The 20,107-nt window shown below is 39.4% G+C and overlaps 1 protein-coding gene across 7 annotated transcripts in view; it reads left to right on the top strand.

Moving 5' to 3' along the window:
• septin7.S (septin 7 S homeolog) overlaps nt 1-19,842 on the top strand; it is a 169,606-nt gene extending 149,764 nt beyond the window's left edge. For all 7 annotated transcript variants that reach the window (XM_041567592.1, XM_041567591.1, XM_041567595.1 and 4 more), the window contains 2 exons: nt 14,674-14,813; nt 18,858-19,842. In XM_041567592.1, the coding sequence (XP_041423526.1) occupies nt 14,674-14,813; nt 18,858-18,897 (180 nt within the window). In that variant the 3' untranslated portion in view covers nt 18,898-19,842. The remainder of the gene's footprint in view (nt 1-14,673; nt 14,814-18,857) is intronic.
• The last annotated feature ends 265 nt before the right edge of the window (nt 19,843-20,107 follow it).

Below are 20,107 nucleotides of genomic sequence, written 5' to 3'. Positions count from 1 at the left end.
ACTAGGTTTGGTACTCTGTATATTAGATGTGAATATCTGGGCAGGGGCAGGTCACAAAGTATTGATGTTTAGTATCTATGGAATCCCTGAGAGAATTAATAACCAATGAATATAATATCATCTCTCTCATAGGAACATAGGTTCCAATAAGGAGTTATGGTCATTATATTCTTGGTCCAGTTCCTACTCACAGGAGGTCATAAAAACTCAATCTGTGTCCTGCTAGGCCACACCCCCTTACATTCCTGAGGGAGGGGGGAGTGTGCAGTTACCTGATGCCCTGAAATCACTAATAAATAGTCAGCTCTTCTGACTAAACTTTGGATTTACTTTGGAGGACCAATTGCGATTGGAAGTTATCCCGTTTGTTTCCCCTTGCCTCCAGGACCAGGAATTCTATATCTTTGGAGTTAAGTATAGGTTTTCCATGTTTTCCCTTTTATTTTACAACTGTTTGTAATTGTATTATTGAATGTATGTCTCTTTTGTAACATCTTTTTGTATTTTGCACTGTTATACCTTTTATAATATTAAAGAGAATTTAATAAGATTGTCTTTGATGCTCTAAACGAACCTAGCCTGAAAGAGTTGAGCCTTAACCCTCTGCATACTGAAGTACTTGTTGAATCAGTAGGTGTATTGTGAATTATTACCTGTTAGAGAGAACAGGGGAATAGTCACATTAGGTTTCTATCGCCTGTGAATGATAGATGGTGGCAGCGAATGAGTTTTGTGGGTGTTGGTTGGTGTTTGGGGTGCTTTTGTGTTAGTCTAACCTGTGTGCAAGGTGGGTGAGAGACTGAGTGAGTGACCCCTGATAGCCACACCTAAAGTCACGTGCGGTTGGAAGTACTGTGTTCGTGACACAGGGGAATAGTCACATTAGGTTTCTATCGCCTGTTAATGATAGATGGTGGCAGCGAATGAACTTTGTGGGTGGTGGTGTGTTTTTGGGGTGTCTGATGTTAGTCTAACCTGTGTGTAAGGTGATTGAGAGACTGATTGTAACCCCTTGTAGCCAAACCCAAGCGTTAAGTGTGGTTGAGTGAGTCACTTTTGTGACAATTGGTTGGCAGCGGTGGGATAATTTAATTTTTTATTAGAGCATTAGTGCTTGGATTAAGTGTTTAACCCTTGCACTAAAGGACTGTACATCCTTGCGAGGAATATACAGTCTTCAAGGACAAACGCAGTGCATAGTCTAGAAAAGACATACTTGCAAACAGTAGTGCCCTTCCCTTCTTTTTTCTTTCCTATCTTTTATTTGGCAATTGTCCTCTGAGATGGCATCCTACAAGAGGCAGAGCAAGGAACAGCTGTCCAGACTCTGTGAGGAGAGAGGGATCGCAGTAGCAAATCAGACCAAGGAATGGCTTATTGCATCCCTGGTTGAAAGTGACCAAGAGTCCAGCACTGGGCAGGTGGGCCAAACCATGGACATTGCTATTGGCCAGTACCACTCTGATGAGAGTGGCAGCAGACTTCTGGTTATGGCGCCTGAGAGAGCGGGAGGGCAGGAGTGAAGCTCCGCGCATTTCCACTTACAACAGCTATTTAAATTCGGCAAGATACTTCATTTACTTACCTTGAAGATCCTCTGAGTTCCTGTTCTCTTTTGCGAGTCTTCCGAAGTGATCCGGTTGCGGCTGGGGAGAGCAGAGGAGAGTTTTGACTCTGTGCTGGCGGGTGCCCATGGCCTTGGCTCTGAAACGGAGACTTGTTAACCTGTGAACCGGAAAGGAAAGAGAATTATTTCGAGGATTTCAGTAACTATAACTTATATATTAATGATTTAAATAGTTCCTGGCAAAACTAAAAGATTTGGGAGTCATACTTTTGGGACAAAATGGCTGACAGAAGTATCACCTCACGATAACTCCTTTTACCAAGCCTAACAGTTTTCAAAATACAGAAAACCAAACTGAGGTAAAGGGAAATATTTATTGAGGAAAAAGTCAGTGACTAAGTTTTTGTAAAGGAGCAGTAATAACCCCAAGTATAACAAAAGTTATTACTGTGTGACGCATTTGTTTATGAAGCAAGATGGCCGACAAGGGGTTCTTTCTTTACCTCAGGATGCACCCTTATATTATGCCTTAATGCTTCTACACAAAAAGTATTGAGCTGGAGGAAAAGTTAACCGGTGTGAAGGGAAAGACAAAGTGAGTCTCATTATTTTACTAAGGAGATGATAAGATCTTCAGTCATACCTAACTTTGACTAATGAGAGACGCATCTGTGTGAGAAAAAAAGGTGGTTAAACTATGGCCTCATGTTATACTCTCTTCACAAATAGTAATATTTGTGCATAAAGACTCTTGTATTGCAAATAAACAGAAGCTGAGGTAAAAACAAGTGAATTATCTGAACCTATTTACTGCATCTTCATACCAGACTGCAAAGAGTATTGCAAACTGTGAAGAAAATATATATTTGGGACATTTTATTCCACCCCAAGTCTGAAACACACACCAGTCTACATTCAAGTAGATTAAGTGTTTTCTCGAGATACTGCTTGCAACTATAGTGGATTTCGTTATATATATATATATATATTATATTTTTTTTTTTTTTTTTTTTTGACGAAAATCTACTGCTGAAATATGGATACTTCTCCTGCCCCCTCAGTTTTCTCTACTAAAAGTAATGGGAAAACCTACGAAAGAAGTAAATTGAAGAATTCCAAAAATTCTGAAAATGACAATGGCTCTATTAAAAGCTCACAACAAAAATCTACTGAAAATTCTCTTCTAGCAGCCGAAGTTGCAAAACTACTTAACCCAACGATTGAAAAGGCTATTCAATCAGCTATTGAAAAAGCACTTGAACTTCTACAAGGCACTATTAAAAGTTTGTCTGAAAACCTTACCTCACAGAATCGCCAGATGCAGGAATTACAATCTCTGGTTTCTGATATTCAAGATGACACAATTTTCACTTCTACGAGATTGGATGATCTGGAAAAGAAGACAAAGGATATGCAATCTAAAATTGATGATCTCGAAAATAGGACAAGAAGAAATAACTAAGATTTATAGGAATTCCGGAATCTTATAAGATGAGTGACATTATCACTATGATTACTTCAACGATTCCTAAAAAACTAGGGATTTCACAAAACTTGACAAACATTAAGCTAGAAAGAGTCCATCGCATTGGACCTTTGAGAGAACAAGCTCCCCTCAAACCAAGAGCAGTTATTGCTAAGTTCTTAGACTATTCTGAAAAAGCTCTATTTCTTCAAGCTTATAAGAAAAACCATACATTGGATATTGATGGCTTCCGAATCCTCATATTCCAAGACTACTCAATTTTGCTCTCTCAAAAAAGGAAGGAATTCACTACAATTTGCCAATCTTTATTTAAGATGAACATTAAATTTGCACTCACGTACCCAGCTAAATTGAAGATTTTTCTGGCAACTGAAACCCACATTTTTGAAAACCCGAAGGATGCTTCAAACTTCATATTCCGGCTTGAGAAACAATCCTCATCCTTTATTAAGGATCACCCTAAAGATGCAAGATTTGGTTTTCCTGCTTCGGCTAAGGAAAGGAGGCAAGAAACAAAAGTTTTTTCTCGTCCCACACAGAAGATTCAAGATAAGAATACAACAGCAAATCCAAGATCTAGATCCAGATCCCCTATTACACAGGAACAATCTAATTTGGATAATATGATGACCTAATTTAACTTGATATTTCAATTAAAATTAAAATTTGAAGGTTTTGAGTTTGTAAGTGGTAGATGATGTGGAATTTTCCCTGCCACTTATCTTTGTAAGAGAGTTTAAGCTTTCTCTCTCTTTAGGAAAAAAGTGAAGTCACTGAACCTAATGTTTATTCTTCTGGTGCTTTGTTTTTTTTTCTTTTTTGGTTGGTTGAGATTTTTTGATACCAAAGCACTAAAGTTAAGAAGCTTTTGGTTTTTTTGGGTTGATATACTTAAAGATGTTCATTTCATCAATAGATGGTTTACATCCCTGATGTCTTTTTATGTATTTTATTGGAGTTTTGTCCAATTTTTTTTTATGATGATTCGATTTTATTTTTTCATTCACTTAAGTGACCTGGCTTACATTACATTCTCCTCTTATTTTACTAGACCTGGTATTTTTAGAAACTTTTGGTATTCTTGTAACAATGTTTTATATCTTATGATAGGTTTTAATGCTTAATATTGTTACTTGGAATGTGAATGGGCTTAATTCATTTATAAAGAGAAAGAGTGTTAGCTGAGTTAAAAAATTGAAATCAGAAGTAGTTATGCTACAGGAAACTCATCTTTCTGACGTAGAATCTGAAAAATTAAAAAAGGGATGGGTTGGAAATGTAGTCTATTCCCCTGCAGTGAAAAAAAAAGGAGGAGTAGCGATCTTATTTCATAAGTCTTTGAATATCCAATTAATGAACTCAGAAAGGGACAATGATGGAAGATTCGTGATAGCTGAGGTGCTTTTACAAAATAAGGTTTGGTTCATGAGTTCCTTATATGCTCCTAATTCAGGTAAAGAACAGTTCTACTCTCAGATAATCCAGAAGATAGGGTCTTATCCACAAAATAAATTTGTTATTGGCGGAGATTTTAATGAATCCTATTTATGGCCTTTAGATAAAAGTGGCCCAGTCCAAAAACAGTCTATTAAAAAATCAAAATTGTTATCGAATTTTGAAAGTCAAACTAAGATGGTGGACCTTTGGAGAATGTTGAATCCGACAGATAGAGATTTTACCTTCTTCTCTCATCCTCATGGAATAGGAACTCGTATTGATTTCTTATTTTCATCAATAGATGTACTTAATAAAACTAGATCAGCAAATATTGGTAGTATCAACTTATCAGATCACGCCCCGGTCTTAATAGAGGTAGCTCTAGGTCCTTCACCAAAATCTTACATTCCTTGGTCTTACCCAATTTTCCTCAAAGATAAGCCGGAATTTAATAAAAAGCTGAGAGAGAGATGGAAATTGTTTCTTAAAGAAAATATGTCAACTCAGGAGGATGAACCCAACTTGCCATTGTTATGGGATGCGTGGAAAGCGGTAATCCGTGGGGAAATTACTTCATATAGAATACATTATATGAGAAAAATTAATAAAGAATTTATTTTGCATTCTAAAGCTCAAAAAAAGGCATATTTGAATTTCGTTATGCATCCTACTAAACAACATAGTGAAAAATATAAAGAAGCATTAGATAAACTTAAACATTGGGTTAATTTGAGGGACCAATCTTCTTTCGCCTATTGTAAAGCTGGGTTTGGTAATTTACATAATAAATCAAATAGATTTCTCGCCAATATGTTTAAACATAGTAAATGGTCTCATAAACCAATGATGATTAGAAATCATTTGGGTAAGATGACTAACCTCCCAAAAGACATAGTAAATATCTTTAAATGTTATTTTGAATCTATTTATTCTCCTTCACAGCTAGATGAAACTGAAAGTCTGAATTTTCTTTCGAAGGTTAATTTCCCAAAACTATCTGAAGAGCAACTAGATGTGCTTAATCAACCAATTAATATTCAGGAAGTATTGTCTACCATAAATTCTTTAAAGGATTTCAAAGCTGGTGGGCCGGATGGATTAATTTCTCCTTTTTATAAAACACTAAAATTGGAACTAGCCCCTTTTTTGACCAATCTATATAATGAAATTTATTGTCATGGGAAAGTCTTAAATTCTAGTATGGTTTCTCATATCAAATTAATTCCAAAGGAAGGCAAAGATCTTTCTCAACCGGCTTCCTTTAGACCTATTTCTTTAATAAATCTCGACATTAAAATTTTAACAAAAATAATAGCTGATAGGCTTTCTTTATTGCTACCTAGTATTATCTCTCCTCAACAAAATGGTTTTGTAAAAAATAGAACAGGGGTTAAGAATATACGTACTTTAATAAATATTATTTACAAAGCCAAGAAAGCTATGATTCCATGTTCAATATTGAGCTTAGATGCTGAGAAAGCCTTTGACAATGTCTCTTGGAAATATCTCTCAGAATGCTGTGACAGATTTGGTTTTAAAGGTCAGTTTATGTTATTACTTAGCTCTATTTATTCTAATCCCAAAGCAAGAATCGCAGCAGTTGGGGAATTATCAGAGACTTTTGATCTCTTCAGAGGAACTCGTCAAGGGTGTCCTTTGTCCCCACTTTTGTTTAATATCTCTATGGAGCCTTTAATTAGATTTCTGGATTCTTCAAATATATTCCAAGGTCTGATGATCGATGGTAAACATTTCAAATCATTAGCATATGCTGATGACCTTCTCTTGATTGTTAGTAATCCAACGTTATCACTTAAAAATATTTTTGACTATTATAAGACTTTTTCAGGATATTTCATTAATTCCAGTAAAACAGATATTCTGAACATTTGTTCTAACATTCCGAGGCAATTGCTAGCTGATCTTCAAATTAAATCTCCTTCTGGTAAAATGAAATACTTGGGAATTTTGATCCCTTCTGATCTCTCTAAATTATACCCTTTAAATTTTTCTCCATTAAGTCACATAATGCAAACCCATTGCAAAAAATGGATGGATAGTCCATTGAACCTAATGGGAAGGATAGCATTATTCAAAATGCTAATTTTTCCAAAAATTGCGTTTCCTATTCTGAACCTTCCGCTATTGCTAAAACATCTTGATGTGCAGAAGTTAGACCGAATCCTCAGAAATTTTATTTGGCATAACAAAAAACCTAAAATTTCTTTATCTAAACTTAGAAAGCCTAAAGGTTTAGGAGGACTTAATGTCCCAGACTTCAGAAAGTTTAATATTGCTGCTAATACTAGATATATTGTGGAATGGCTGTCGGGTACTGAGAAATTTACTAATCTGAATCTGGAATTATTTTTGGACTCAAAAGAACATATTATATCTTCTTTACATAAAAACTGGTCTGAGCAACATATAGATATTAAGAGAAATCCAATTTTTAGGGATACAACCAGTACTTGGAAAATTCTATGTAAACTGAATAATCTAAACTTCAATGTCTCACCTTTTTTATCTCCTTTCTTTCTGAAGGGGTTTCCCATAAAGCAAAGAAATCAATTTTCTTACAAATGGAGAAAATTTGGTATTTCTCAAATTACTCACATTTTAGATCCAATTTTGGGAGACCCACTCCCTTGGAAAATGTTTAAGGAAAAGTATAGTCTTTCTGAGAAGGAAAGGCTCAGCTATTTGCAGGTTAGACAAGGCTTTCAATTAATCGATAATAGAACAAAAACACAATTAAGTCATCATCAGTTTTATAAAGGTTTATTACAGTTGGTTGAAGATATTAAACTAAATAATATTTCATGGATCTCATTACATCTTTTAAAGTCAGTCTCCAAGGATTTAGATCCACTAGAGAACTCGAGCAAAAAATGGTCTTCATTTTTGGGAACTGATGTTTCTTCCAGGGAACTTCTGCATTCTTTCCAAAATTTTAGAAAGAATATATGTTCTGAGTCTTGGAGAGACCAACATTTCCGGCTCATTCATTTAGGTTATGGCTTATTGTTCCAAAACTGTGATAGCGCTCAGAAGATTTCTTTTTGTCCAAAATGTACAGAGAAGAATGTTGACTTCTTTCATTATATCTGGGATTGTCCGATTATTAGAAACCTATGGGAAAAAATAAAAGGTTTTATTAAAAAATTGACTAATTTAGATGTCTCTTTAAATCCTCAATATGCTCTAGTAGATGTGAAGGACTTTTTTCAGGTATCTTGCAATGGCTCTTCTATTAATGTCTCAGATGAAATATTATCTTTTTGTTGGTTAGTTATGGCAGCTACTCGGAAATCTATATTCTTGTACTGGATAAAAGAGAACCCCCCTTCTTTGAAGGATGTGCTGTCTTATCTATTTAACTTATGTATTCAAGAGGTAATTAGATTTAGAATGGATGATCTTCTCCAGAGAAATAGAATAAGGAATAGATGGTCTCTTTATATCTCATCTTTAGAGGCTGATAAGAGGTCATTTATCCTTAGCCTTATGGGACAAGATCTATGCTAATAAAATGCTAAAAGAGATATTTAATGCCTTCATTCACAAAAATGTTTCTTCATATATTTTTTTTTTTTTTGCATTGTCAGACTTTAATTTGTAGGAGAGAATACCAGGTCTATTTTTCTAAATTATCTAAATTAATTTTATTTTACTTTATTATTATTATTCTGATATTTCATTATTTTATGTTATTTGTATTTCCCCTTTTTCTTTGTTTGTTTATTTATTTTGTTGTCTTTCATGTCAAATGTTTACTGTAATGCTTATGAATATTTCTTTTTCTCCTTATTGAAACACTGTATGTTTATCATATTGTCATATACTTGTATTTTATTGAAAATCTCAATAAAAAGAATTTCAAAAGAAAAAGAAAGAGAGTGGCAGCAACAGTTCGCAGAGTGGTACAGGATCTTCTCTGCAACTGGTTTTGCAGCAGCTGGGCTCATCGGACCCTAACTTACGGCTACAACTTATACTGCAATACCAGCAGGCCGAGGCTGCAGCAGCAGAACGCCAGGCCTCAGCAGAGAGGGAGGCAGCTGAGCGCCAAGCCGAGAGGGAAGCAGCAGCAGCAGAGAGGGAGGCAGCTGAGCGCCAAGCAGAACGACAATTCCAGCTGGAGATGGCACGGCTCCAAAAAGGTACTGCCCCACCTCACAGCAGTGACTCCCGGGAGGCCAATGTCTTCAAACCCCGTCTGGAGAATTTTCCCGTGATGGAGAAGGATGGGGATCTGGACACTTTTCTGAGGGGGTTTGAAAAAACCTGCAGGCAATTTCATTTACCCCGTGAGCAGTGGGCAAGTTTCCTGACCCCAGGGCTTAAGGGCAAAGCTCTGGAAGTTTTTGCGGACCTTCCACTAGAATATGATGGGGACTATGATGAAATAAAAAAAGCTTTAATTAGGCACTTTAACCTCACCCCAGAGGTACACCGCAAGAAATTCAGGAGTCTACAGCGTGGGGCGCACGACAGCTACACTGATGTGGTTGGGAGGCTGAGAATCACCTTCCATCAGTGGGTGCAGGGTCGCAGTGTCTCAACATTTACAGAATTGGAGGACCTGATGATACTGGACCAGTTCCTGTGTATCTGTCCAGTGGAAGTCCCGCAGTTTGTCCTTGACCGTGAGCCCAAAACTGCTGATCAGGCAGCACAAATTGCAGATGCATATACTGCAAACCGGATGCCAGTATCCAGGAAGCCTATTCCAAACCCAGGGTCCCATAGCTGGAAAGGAGGAAAGCCAGGAGGAAGCCCCTCCTTCCCTTCTTACAAACCGGGGGGATCTGCAGCTGCTCCTGCAAGTAGCCCAGGGGTAAGGCCGGGACAGGTGGATGCACGCCGCTGTTTTATATGTAATAAGGTGGGCCACCTTAGTCATGTCTGCCCTGACAAAAGGAAACCTACACCACCTGGAAAACCCCCTGGCCCATCTCCTTCTGTTTTGTTTGTTGCTGGGACAGAGGGGAGCCACAAGGACAATCTGCAGCCGGTTACCGTGGGCACTCAGGTAACTGTGGGACTCAGAGACACAGGAGCAGAGGTGACTTTAGTGCGCCCAGAGCTAGTAAACTGTGAGGATATTATTCCCGGGAAGACCATGGCTGTCACAGGATTTGGGGGAGTCCATCCTGCAGTGCCCATGGCACGGGTTTACCTGGATTGGGGAGCAGGGAGGGGGTTGCGGGAGGTAGGGGTGTCGGAAACCATCCCTACTAATGTGTTACTGGGTACTGACTTGGGCAGGTTGGTGTCACAGTATGTGCCCGCAGGGGACCCTCTGGAGCCAGCAGAGCCCTACGTGAATCCTGCTCATCTACAGGTATCTGATAATGATGTTGATTGTGATGGGGGCTGGGAGGGAAATCAGGATGTGTTTGCATGCAATTCTGTATTAGAGCCAGCTGAATCCCCATGCATAGACCTGGGGGGAGGGGAAGTGTATGTCCCATCTCTATCTCGGGGGGAGAACAATTTCACAGGGAGTGTAGGGGGATTCCCAGTAGCAAGCCACTGTGATGTGGGAGGGGGGAACCTCCCTTGTGTTGCAGCAGTAACCCGGCAGCAGTCTGTAAGGGCAAGCCAGTATCAGACTGGGGGTACAGGGCTGGAGGGTCTGTCACTGAGTGGGGAGGAGGGCCCCTCTGAAGGAAGTCCCCTGCCTGTAGCGTTGCTGTGTCCTGACCCAGAGGACAGGGGGGTTCCAGCTTCTGGGGCCCTGCTCACACTCACACCAGATCCCAGGTTTGAGGCAAGCGGTCGGGAATTTGAGGCAGCCCTCCTGACCGATGCCAGCCTCGAAAAGATGAGAGGCCTTGCAGCCCAACCCCCTGCTGAGACTGATAAAGAAAGAATATACTGGCATGAAAATAGGTTGTACAGGGAATCCATGCCTACAACTACACAAGAGAAGTGGGTAAGTGACAGGCAACTAGTGGTGCCTTTGCAATTTAGGGAACAGCTTCTAAGAATAGCTCATGAAATCCCCCTAGCTGGGCATTTAGGGGTACAGAAAATCAAGGCCCGTTTAGTACATAATTTCTATTGGCCTAACATGGGTACAGACATTGCCAATTACTGTCGTTCGTGCCACACTTGTCAGCGAGTGGGGAAAAATGGAGATATGGGAAGGGCCCCATTAGTTCCGTTACCAGTTATTGATGAACCCTTCCAAAGGGTAGCTGTGGATCTCATAGGGCCCTTAGCTATACCCAGCAGTTCAGGGAAACGGTTTATTCTCACTGTGGTAGACTATGCTACCCGGTACCCAGAAGCAGTAGCCCTATCCTCCATCCGGGCAGACAAGGTTGCTGATGCCCTCTTAAGCATATTTTCAAGAGTGGGGTTTCCCAAAGAAATGCTCACTGATCAGGGGACTCAATTCATGTCTAACCTGATGCAGTGCCTGTGTAAGAAAATACAGGTGAACCACCTAATTGCCAGCCCTTACCACCCCCAGACTAATGGCCTGTGTGAACGTTTTAATGGCACTCTAAAGCATATGCTAAAGACCTTTGTAGAATCCCAAGGGAAGGACTGGGAGCGTTATCTCCAACACCTCTTATTTGCCTACAGAGAGGTACCACAGGCATCCACTGGCTTTTCCCCATTTGAACTGTTATATGGGCGGAGGGTACGTGGCCCCTTAGATCTGGTAAGGGAGGCATGGGAAGGCAAGCTAGATACTCCTGAGGTGTCAGTAGTTGAATATGTAATAAGATTCCGGGAAAAGATGGAGGCATTGACGGGATTGGCACATAACAATGTAACCCAGGCACAGGCCTACCAGAAACAATGGTATGATCGCCATGCCAGAGAAAGAGTTTATGAAGCGGGACAGAAGGTGTGGGTCCTGGTGCCAATGCGTCAGAATAAGCTACAGGCTGCCTGGGAAGGCCCATACACTATTCTAGAACGGGCTAATGATGTGAATTACGTAATTGCCCTAGATGAAGATGGGAAAAGAAAAAAGGTCTATCATGTAAACATGATCAAGGCCCATTATGAGCGGGAGGTCTCTGTAATGCCAGTTTGTGGTATGGCTGAGGAATCAGGTTCTGATCCTTTACTAGATTTAGTTGCGATGGCCCAGGGAACAGAGGGCATAGGAGGGTCACAGGTCAGCAGCATGCTCACCGTTAACCAAAGAACTCAGGTGATGGGGTTACTTAACTCTTATGTTAGTACGTTCTCCGGAAAACCTGGCAGAACCTCACTAGCCATACACCATGTAGACACCGGGGATAATCGCCCTATCAGGCAGATGGCCTACCGGGTATCCCTGGAAGTAAAGGAGAACCTGCAGCGGGAAATAGAGGAGATGATAGGGCTTGGTGTAATTGTGCCATCCCACAGCCCATGGGCTTCCCCTGTAGTTCTAGTTCCAAAGAAGGATGGTACTACTAGGTTTTGTGTGGACTACAGGAAACTAAATTTAGTCACCACCTTTGACGCGTATCCTATGCCCAGGATAGATGAATTGTTGGATCAGTTGGCTGGCGCCCAGTACATTACAATAATGGACTTAAGTAGGGGATACTGGCAAATCCCAATGTCTCCAGAGGCACAGGAAAGGTCAGCATTTATAACACCTTTTGGGTTGTATGAGTTCCAAACAATGCCCTTTGGCATGAAAAACGCCCCCGCCACGTTTCAAAGATTGGTAAATCAACTACTGGGTGGACTAGAAGGCTTTGCGGTGGCATACCTAGATGATATCGCCATCTTTAGCAACTCTTGGGAGGAGCATCTGGCTCACCTGTCCCAAGTGCTAGACAGGATCCAGGGGGCAGGCTTAACTATTAAGCCTGAGAAATGCCAAATAGGGATGACTGAAGTGCAGTACTTGGGACACAGAGTGGGGAGCGGTACACTTCGCCCTGAGCCGGGGAAAGTAGAGGCAATTACAAATTGGCCCACCCCTAAGACAAAGAAGCAAGTAATGTCCTTTCTGGGCACTGCGGGGTACTATAGGAAATTTGTCCCAAATTACAGCGCCTTGGCCAAACCCCTAACAGACCTGACCAAAAAGAAGCTACCCCGTCTAGTGGAATGGACAGCCGATTGTGACCAGGCTTTTAAGACCCTAAAGACTAGCCTGGCCAGTGCCCCTGTTCTACAAGCTCCTGACTTTACCCGCAGATTTGTGGTACAGACTGATGCTTCTAACTATGGCCTGGGAGCTGTCCTAAGCCAGGTTAACAGTAAAGGGGAAGAACATCCTGTTATATACCTGAGTAGGAAACTGTTACCCAGGGAAGTGGCATATGCCACTGTAGAGAAGGAATGTTTAGCTGTAGTTTGGGCCTTGCAGAAATTACAACCCTATCTCTATGGGCGCAATTTCACGGTTATCACAGACCACAATCCACTAAGCTGGTTAAACAAAGTAGCTGGGGATAATGGGAAACTCCTCAGATGGAGTTTAATCCTTCAGCAATATGACTTCACTATACAGCACAAAAAGGGCAGTGAGCATGGGAATGCAGATGGTCTTTCCAGACAGGGAGACTGTGCTGAGCTAGTGGGCACAGGGGAAGGCCGATAGGCCATCCTCTGTACCCATTCCTGAGGGGGGAGGTGTCATGCCAGGGCCACCTTGCACTGGCATTTTAAAAGTTAATACTATAATTACTCAGTCTCAGGCTCACACAGAGACCCTTAATTGTATATCTCACCAGGGGGCTGTGGAAAGGTGACATCCATATCGGTCATCTGAGACGGTCTGGAGCCACACCATTTGGGCAAGGAAGCTGGGCCAGTCTGTTCTTTGATCGGCTGATCAAAGAACAGAGCTGTGGACCTAGAGCAGCAGGGGGGGATAGCTAGTAGAAAATTATGGATTATAGGAAAGTATCCATATCTCCTGTGTCATAGGATTCACAACCTTATAACTTACATATTGGTTATGAGGAGGTCACATGCTTCCTAACAATACCAAACAGGGCTAGCCTATACCCACCTGTTAGGAGGGCTGGTTCCTGGGGGACTGGAAAGTGGGAACCTATTAGTGTTTGGTATTGTTCTTCTTGCCCACATATGGATCACAGCCTGCCCATGTTTTTATTATAGTATTGGGTACTGGCAAGTACCCATATTTCATTAAGGGATATTGGGGAATATTGCCTGAGAGTAGCAAACCCCCTGCAGGGGGTCGTAAATGACATGTTCCTGGGCACTCCTACCTCATGCATAAGGTAATGAGGGGAGTGTCCCAGCAGGAAATAAAAAGGTGACATTCCCAATATCACATTGTCATACAAGGAGGCTCCATTTTTTCAGTGGATTGTATGTCCAGCTTCCAACTCGTGCCTCAGAGGAAATACACTGACAACTTCAAAACTTGGTAAAGTAAGGGTTTTCTTTGTGTTTTTACTCCCTTTTATTTTATTTACTGTATTTGCAACTGTGTGTCATCTTTGTAATATTATTTTTATATATATTCATATGCACTGTTTCTTTTAAATATTAAATATCATTTAATACGTTAGTCCTTGTGCTCTAAACGAACTCATTGCCCATATGAATGCTTGTGCCTACGTGTATGTGTGGAAAGGGAAAGTTGCCTATTTGTATGTTGAATAACTAGTACGGCTAGCAGGAAAGTGTGTTTGAATGTAGATTAACCCTTTGGCTGCTGGAGTGCTTGTTAGACTAGTAGGATCTTACCCTGAGTAACTACCATAGGAGAGAGTGTTTGATGTATTGTGTAGTGTGAGTTATTACCTGTTATAGAGGGCAGGGGAATAGTCACATTAGGTTTCTATCGCCTGTTAATGATAGATGGTGGCAGCGAATGAACTTTGTGGGTGGTGGTGTGTTTTTGGGGTGTCTGATGTTAGTCTAACCTGTGTGTAAGGTGATTGAGAGACTGATTGTAACCCCTTGTAGCCAAACCCAAGAGTTAAGTGTGGTTGAGTGAGTCGCTTTTGTGACACTTATTAATTAAACGTGTTTATTAAGAGGATGTCAAGTTCTTTAACAGTATTATTTAATACTGCCTGTATAGTTGATTTATTCAGCTATCAACCTTTACATATCTTAGTACTGCTTTTTGATTTTTCTTCTATTGTATTTACCTACTACTTTTTTGTGCTGTATTAGGTCTTTTGTAAAACAGTTTTTCAATTCTTTTTAACTTTGTTTACTTATCTTGTAGCTTCAGCGACGCCACGAACAGATGAAAAAGAATCTAGAAGCTCAACACAAAGAATTAGAAGAAAGGCGGCGTCAGTTTGAGGAGGAAAAATTAAACTGGGAGACTCAACAACGTATACTGGACCAGCAAAACACTTCCAGGTAACTGAGCCATATTCTCTTCTATATTATGTGTTTAGATTATTGCATTGCAAATATTCCTTAGTGGATTACTGATAAATGAAATAAAATATATAAATCAACGATATATTTTTGTATTTATAGTTTAGTATATTTAATAGAAAAAACATCTGGCAGAAATGTATTGCTGATAATCGGTATGGCATTTAAAGGACAAACCAAAAAAATTTTTTGCCTAATAAAAGAAAACACAATTGTAAGCAACTTTCCAATATGAATTTATTGAGAATTGTTAGTGCTTTAAAGTTATTTTTAAATAATTGCTATTGAAAGCAGCATTTGTGGCATCTCCTTCAACAAGACAGGTCTGTTCATCTGTTGGTTTATGTTACATTGTTTCAAAAGCCAGCGCCACCAGTGCAGAGAAAATAAAGGGACAGAGAATATTTCAATAGCAGTTTCAATATTTTTTTTGTATTGGCGTTCTTTAAACCCATCCAAATTTAGCCAAGTGTTAAAGGGACATATACCATAATTTTGAACTGTGGCTTAATCCATTCTTTTTGCAATAAAATTTAATAAAACACATGGTTTTATATACCTTTCAGGCCCACTTTCTTTGTTATCTTAGCATTTCTTATCTCGCTCCTCCCTTTCTCCTGATTTCCTGTCCTGTTATCTCTACAGCCGGCCAGGGCACCCGCCGGCCGTCTCTTTTTTTTTTTCACTTTCTTTTTTTCAGAGAGCAGCAGCAACTGAGAAGGACTGGGCGTGCATTGGTGGGAGGCGCTGGTTACCGATATCATCTAGGCACCATTTTAATTACGCCTGGGTCCTTCTCAGGGCTGCTTGCGCTCGTCCCCGCCCAGCTTCGTCTGTGCATGAGCAGGCACCCTTGCACACAGACTAGGTGCACCTTCAGACTGCAGCAACGGAGCTCAGAGTTGAGGGAGAAGCGACCAGTGACTCATCTCTCTTCTCCCTCGGCAATGCGTTTCTCCACACTACACAAGAACAGGGCATTGAACAATTAGGTGGGGGGGGGGCAGAACAGAACAGAGCAGTGACAGCCGGGCAGGTAAGTGAGGAGCTAGGAGTGGAAGTGATCCGCTCATTTAAACCAGCTGTATCCCAGCCGTGACACATTCAGCCAGCTTAACGATGAAACCGTTTCGATTTAAGTCTGGTTATCGCCCTTCCCGCTCCTCCCCCCTCCCCAATGAATTTCCCTGCCCTACACACAAGATGGGGGTGGGTCGCAGGGGGCAGCAGCAATAATCAGATTATGGCAGAAGCAATACGAGCAGTGATAGCTGTGCTAGCAGGTGAGGAGCTAGGAAGGAGGGGGTTTCCAAGCTACAGCAGAGCTCAGCCTGTCAGTCAGTGTTATGACCATTACCTGTGAGAGAATGAAGACGCTCCCACCTCTCATTTCAGCCTAGCTTCTGAACTGAGAGTTTCTCATTGCAGCTCTGATGTAATGACACTTTTAGCAGGTAAAATGCATTCAAAACTGTTTTTTTTTCTACATCATTACATTGTTTGAGGAAAGATTAATCAAATCTCTGAATATGAAGGTTATGTAAAATGTATCCTTTAAGGAGAAGGAAAGGCAACATTTCTTATCTTCTACCCCAGGCCAGTGCTTCTCTTGAAAAATTGCACCAGTCCAGGGTACTATTCTAGATAGCAATGTGCTGCCATGTTTTTTTTTAGGTTTGAAGTAAGCCATTATAATCAGGGGTGCAAATAATTGGCATCCCTTAGTGATTTTACCTTTTTATTTTTAACCCTTTTTCATTGAAAATTCTTACAATATTCTGTTCTTACCTTTGTAAACTAGAGGTAATCCCTTTCTCTGTGAGGACCCTGTATACAAAGAATTACAGTTTACATGTAAAGGGATACGGACACCAGAAATGAAACTTGTTTTGCTTTTTTGCATCTATAATAATATTGTCCTTATAATTTTGGCATAAAATTATTTGCCAAGTGATTTTACATTACCCGTCTGATCACCAATATTCTCTATGAGGGGGCTGCCATATTTGTGTAGAAGTGGTCCATTAGCAGTAGAGGCTATAACTGACATGTTGAGAAAGGACAATCAGGTTAATAAACAGGGTTAGGAACTTCAACTAACAATAAATTACAAAAGCAGCCCCATCAGCGAAATATTATCTACATAACCTATAAATAACTTTTAATGTACATTAATCTTTTGAATAGCTGTTTTGTCTATATCAATTTAAACCTGCACATCTTTAGTCATGCAGAATGCTCAGACAGTGATGCTGAGAGGGCAGGCATATTGCAAAAGTAAAACCTGTGGGCAAGTTTTCTATCCATGGAGAATCTTATCCTCAGTGGCCTAAATTATTAGCAGTGTTTGCAAAAACTAAATTAGTATAAGTTTACTCAATTCCTTTGACTCCCATTCAGTGTTAAATCTGTAAGGATAATTAAGCAGGTTCTTTAGTAAAGAGCACAATGAGTTCCACACTGCAGAATGCTCAGACAGTGATGCTGAGAGGACAGGCATATTGCAAAAGTAAAACCTGTGGGCAAGTTTTCTATCCATGGAGAATCTTGGCCTCAGTGGCCTAAATTATTAGCAGTGTTTGCAAAAACTACATTAGTATAAGTTTACTCAATTCCTTTGACTCCAATTCAGTGTTATATCTGTAAGGATAATTAAGCAGGTTCTTTAGTAAAGAACACGATGAGTTCCACACTGCGGGTGCTCAGCCAGATAGATTAGGAGGCATGTAATGCTTCATCAATTGTGGCTTTATTTCAGCAAACAGTGTGACAAACAGTGGCAATCAATCGTGCAGTTTCAGCCTATGCATTTCGTGCCCAGAATTACTGGCACTTCATCAGAGCTAACACATGAACACACCTTTATAAATACTGTGATAAATACACACACTACACACCTGTGTTCACTTATGGTGTATTATTAAAATTGATAAATACAAATATAAAATAGATCACAATGCTATTATACCCATTAAAATAAAGTGAATCTTAAACATGACTATCATATTCGAGTCCCAATCTTTAAAAGCACACCTCAAACTCGTGCACAAATTGTATATCAATTGTGTATAAATTACTTATAAATTACCTCTTGTATATATAATACATAATGTGCTACATATCTCATATCACTAAACTGTGATTAATATTAAATATAAAGTGCATTTCAATGTGCAATTAACCAATAATAGCTGCATGTAGTACATACTGTAGTATCTTCTCTTTTCAACTATTAATGTACAGACATCATTCCATATTTCTCGTTCCCAACGTTGTCCCGTAAACATCTTTCCTTATCCACTTATACATCATATTCACTGCAACATAATTTCAAGACATTGTTAAAGGAAACTACATACTAGATTATTATTACATATGTTACAATTATACCAAAAGAAATGTCTCACTGGGGGTCATTTATCAACAATGGGCAAATTTGCCCATAGGCAGTAACATATGGCAACCAATCAAATTGTTGCATTCACTGTTCTACCTGCAACTGGCCGAAGAAAGCCACTCACTGATTGGTTGCTACAGGTTACTGCCCATGGGCAAATTTGATAAATGAGCCCCACTGTGTCTGGGACTTTCAACGTATAATACAATCTAATCCTTCAATGCAGTTCATAGTGTATAATGCATTTAATTATAAAATTACAATAATAATCCAGGTATTGACCCCTATTATCTTTATTACTTTCATTACTGCATTGTCAGCTAGTCTATTCATGTTTTAACATCACAATTATTAAACCTTATTTAAACCTAATGGTTCTTTAGTAAAGTCTGAATTTAAATGGCACCCTGTGTGTGATCATCACAAAATATTTGAAATCATAAAGAATCATTAATAAACAATGGGCAGCTACTTGTTGAAGTTCCACTTCTTTCCCATCTTTTGTCTGGAGAACCCAATGATTTCAATTATAACATTATCTTTGTATTGCCATATTTATGTTTACGGTTATATCGCTGATGTCTTTCTCACTTTATATTGCTTATTTATCTTGCTTCTTTCCCCAGGACTTTGGAGAAAAACAAAAAGAAAGGGAAGATATTTTAGAAACATTCCTGGAGCACCACTCTGTCATACTTTATAAGTTGCCAACCTGCCAGCCCAGACATCAGTATTTGTTGGAACCATTCAGCCACTATTGAAACCAGTTGCATCCATAAATGTTGGATTAAACAGCATGACATTTTTTTTATATAATTCTTGAGGGAGAAACATGCCTTGACTGAGGTTTTGTATACTTGGAGAACTATATACTGCAAGTGATTGCTTTCCCTTCTTCCCTCTATCTCTTTTTAACAGATGTCTTCATTTAAGACACAATATAAAGCATTTCCACTTGTATAACTAAGGTCTTGGGGCTGATTGCAGGATACTCCACAATACATGGACTGTGGCTTACAATGAAGATAAAATGCCATACTTGCATCTAACTTGCTTATGCTTATTGCTTATGTAATGCAAGACTTCCATACATTGTAATTTACAACTTTCCTATCATTTTGACACTTCCATTGTTTAATTATACACTTAGGAATATACCATTTACAGTTGCACAAAATGCTATTTTTTATTTTCTTTTTTATATACAATCACCCTATTGTGTTTGGTGAAATCTTTACGTATATGCTATTTCTATTTAGTTACTTCTTTAGCCAGGAAAGTCTAATTTCTGCTTCCTTTTGTAATAACATTTACTTATTACATTATTTTGTTGTAGTATGAACAGTTGAGTACAACTTTCCTCCATCCTCAATTTATCAATCCCTCCTTATGTTTTCTGGTAAGGCAGCAGGAATTATTCTTTATTGGTGATTTCAAGGTCAAATTAACAAGCCTGTTTTATCCCTCTGTGCAGTCTAGTTTATGTTTGACTAGACATGAAATAATTGCCTAATAAGAAGCGGAACAACATAATTTAGCTGTGTTCTGTTTTGTTTTTTTTTGTATTGTACAAAGTCACATAATAAACAATGTTGTGATGTGATACTGCAAGTAATTAGTCTTGACTTATTCTTACATGCAATCACATGCATATCATTTAGTATCATTTAGTTGAATTCCTAAAACAGAGAGTGCATGGTCACATTACCTGAGGTACAAAGGAACAGTCTTAGGGGGTTATTTTTTTAAGTTTAAAGATTTTTTTTTTCTGTTCTGAGTTTTAAAGGGGAAAACACCAACTTTAATTTTTTCCTAATTTATTAAACCCTGAGGCTCCTAAAAGTCTGATTAAAAAAGCATCTCAAACCTGCCGAGG

Source organism: Xenopus laevis, chromosome 6S (genome assembly GCF_017654675.1).
Source record: "Xenopus laevis strain J_2021 chromosome 6S, Xenopus_laevis_v10.1, whole genome shotgun sequence".
Lineage (NCBI taxonomy): Eukaryota > Metazoa > Chordata > Amphibia > Anura > Pipidae > Xenopus > Xenopus laevis.
Note: the sequence above shows the minus strand (reverse complement) of the source record. Positions and strands in the feature narration are given on the sequence as shown.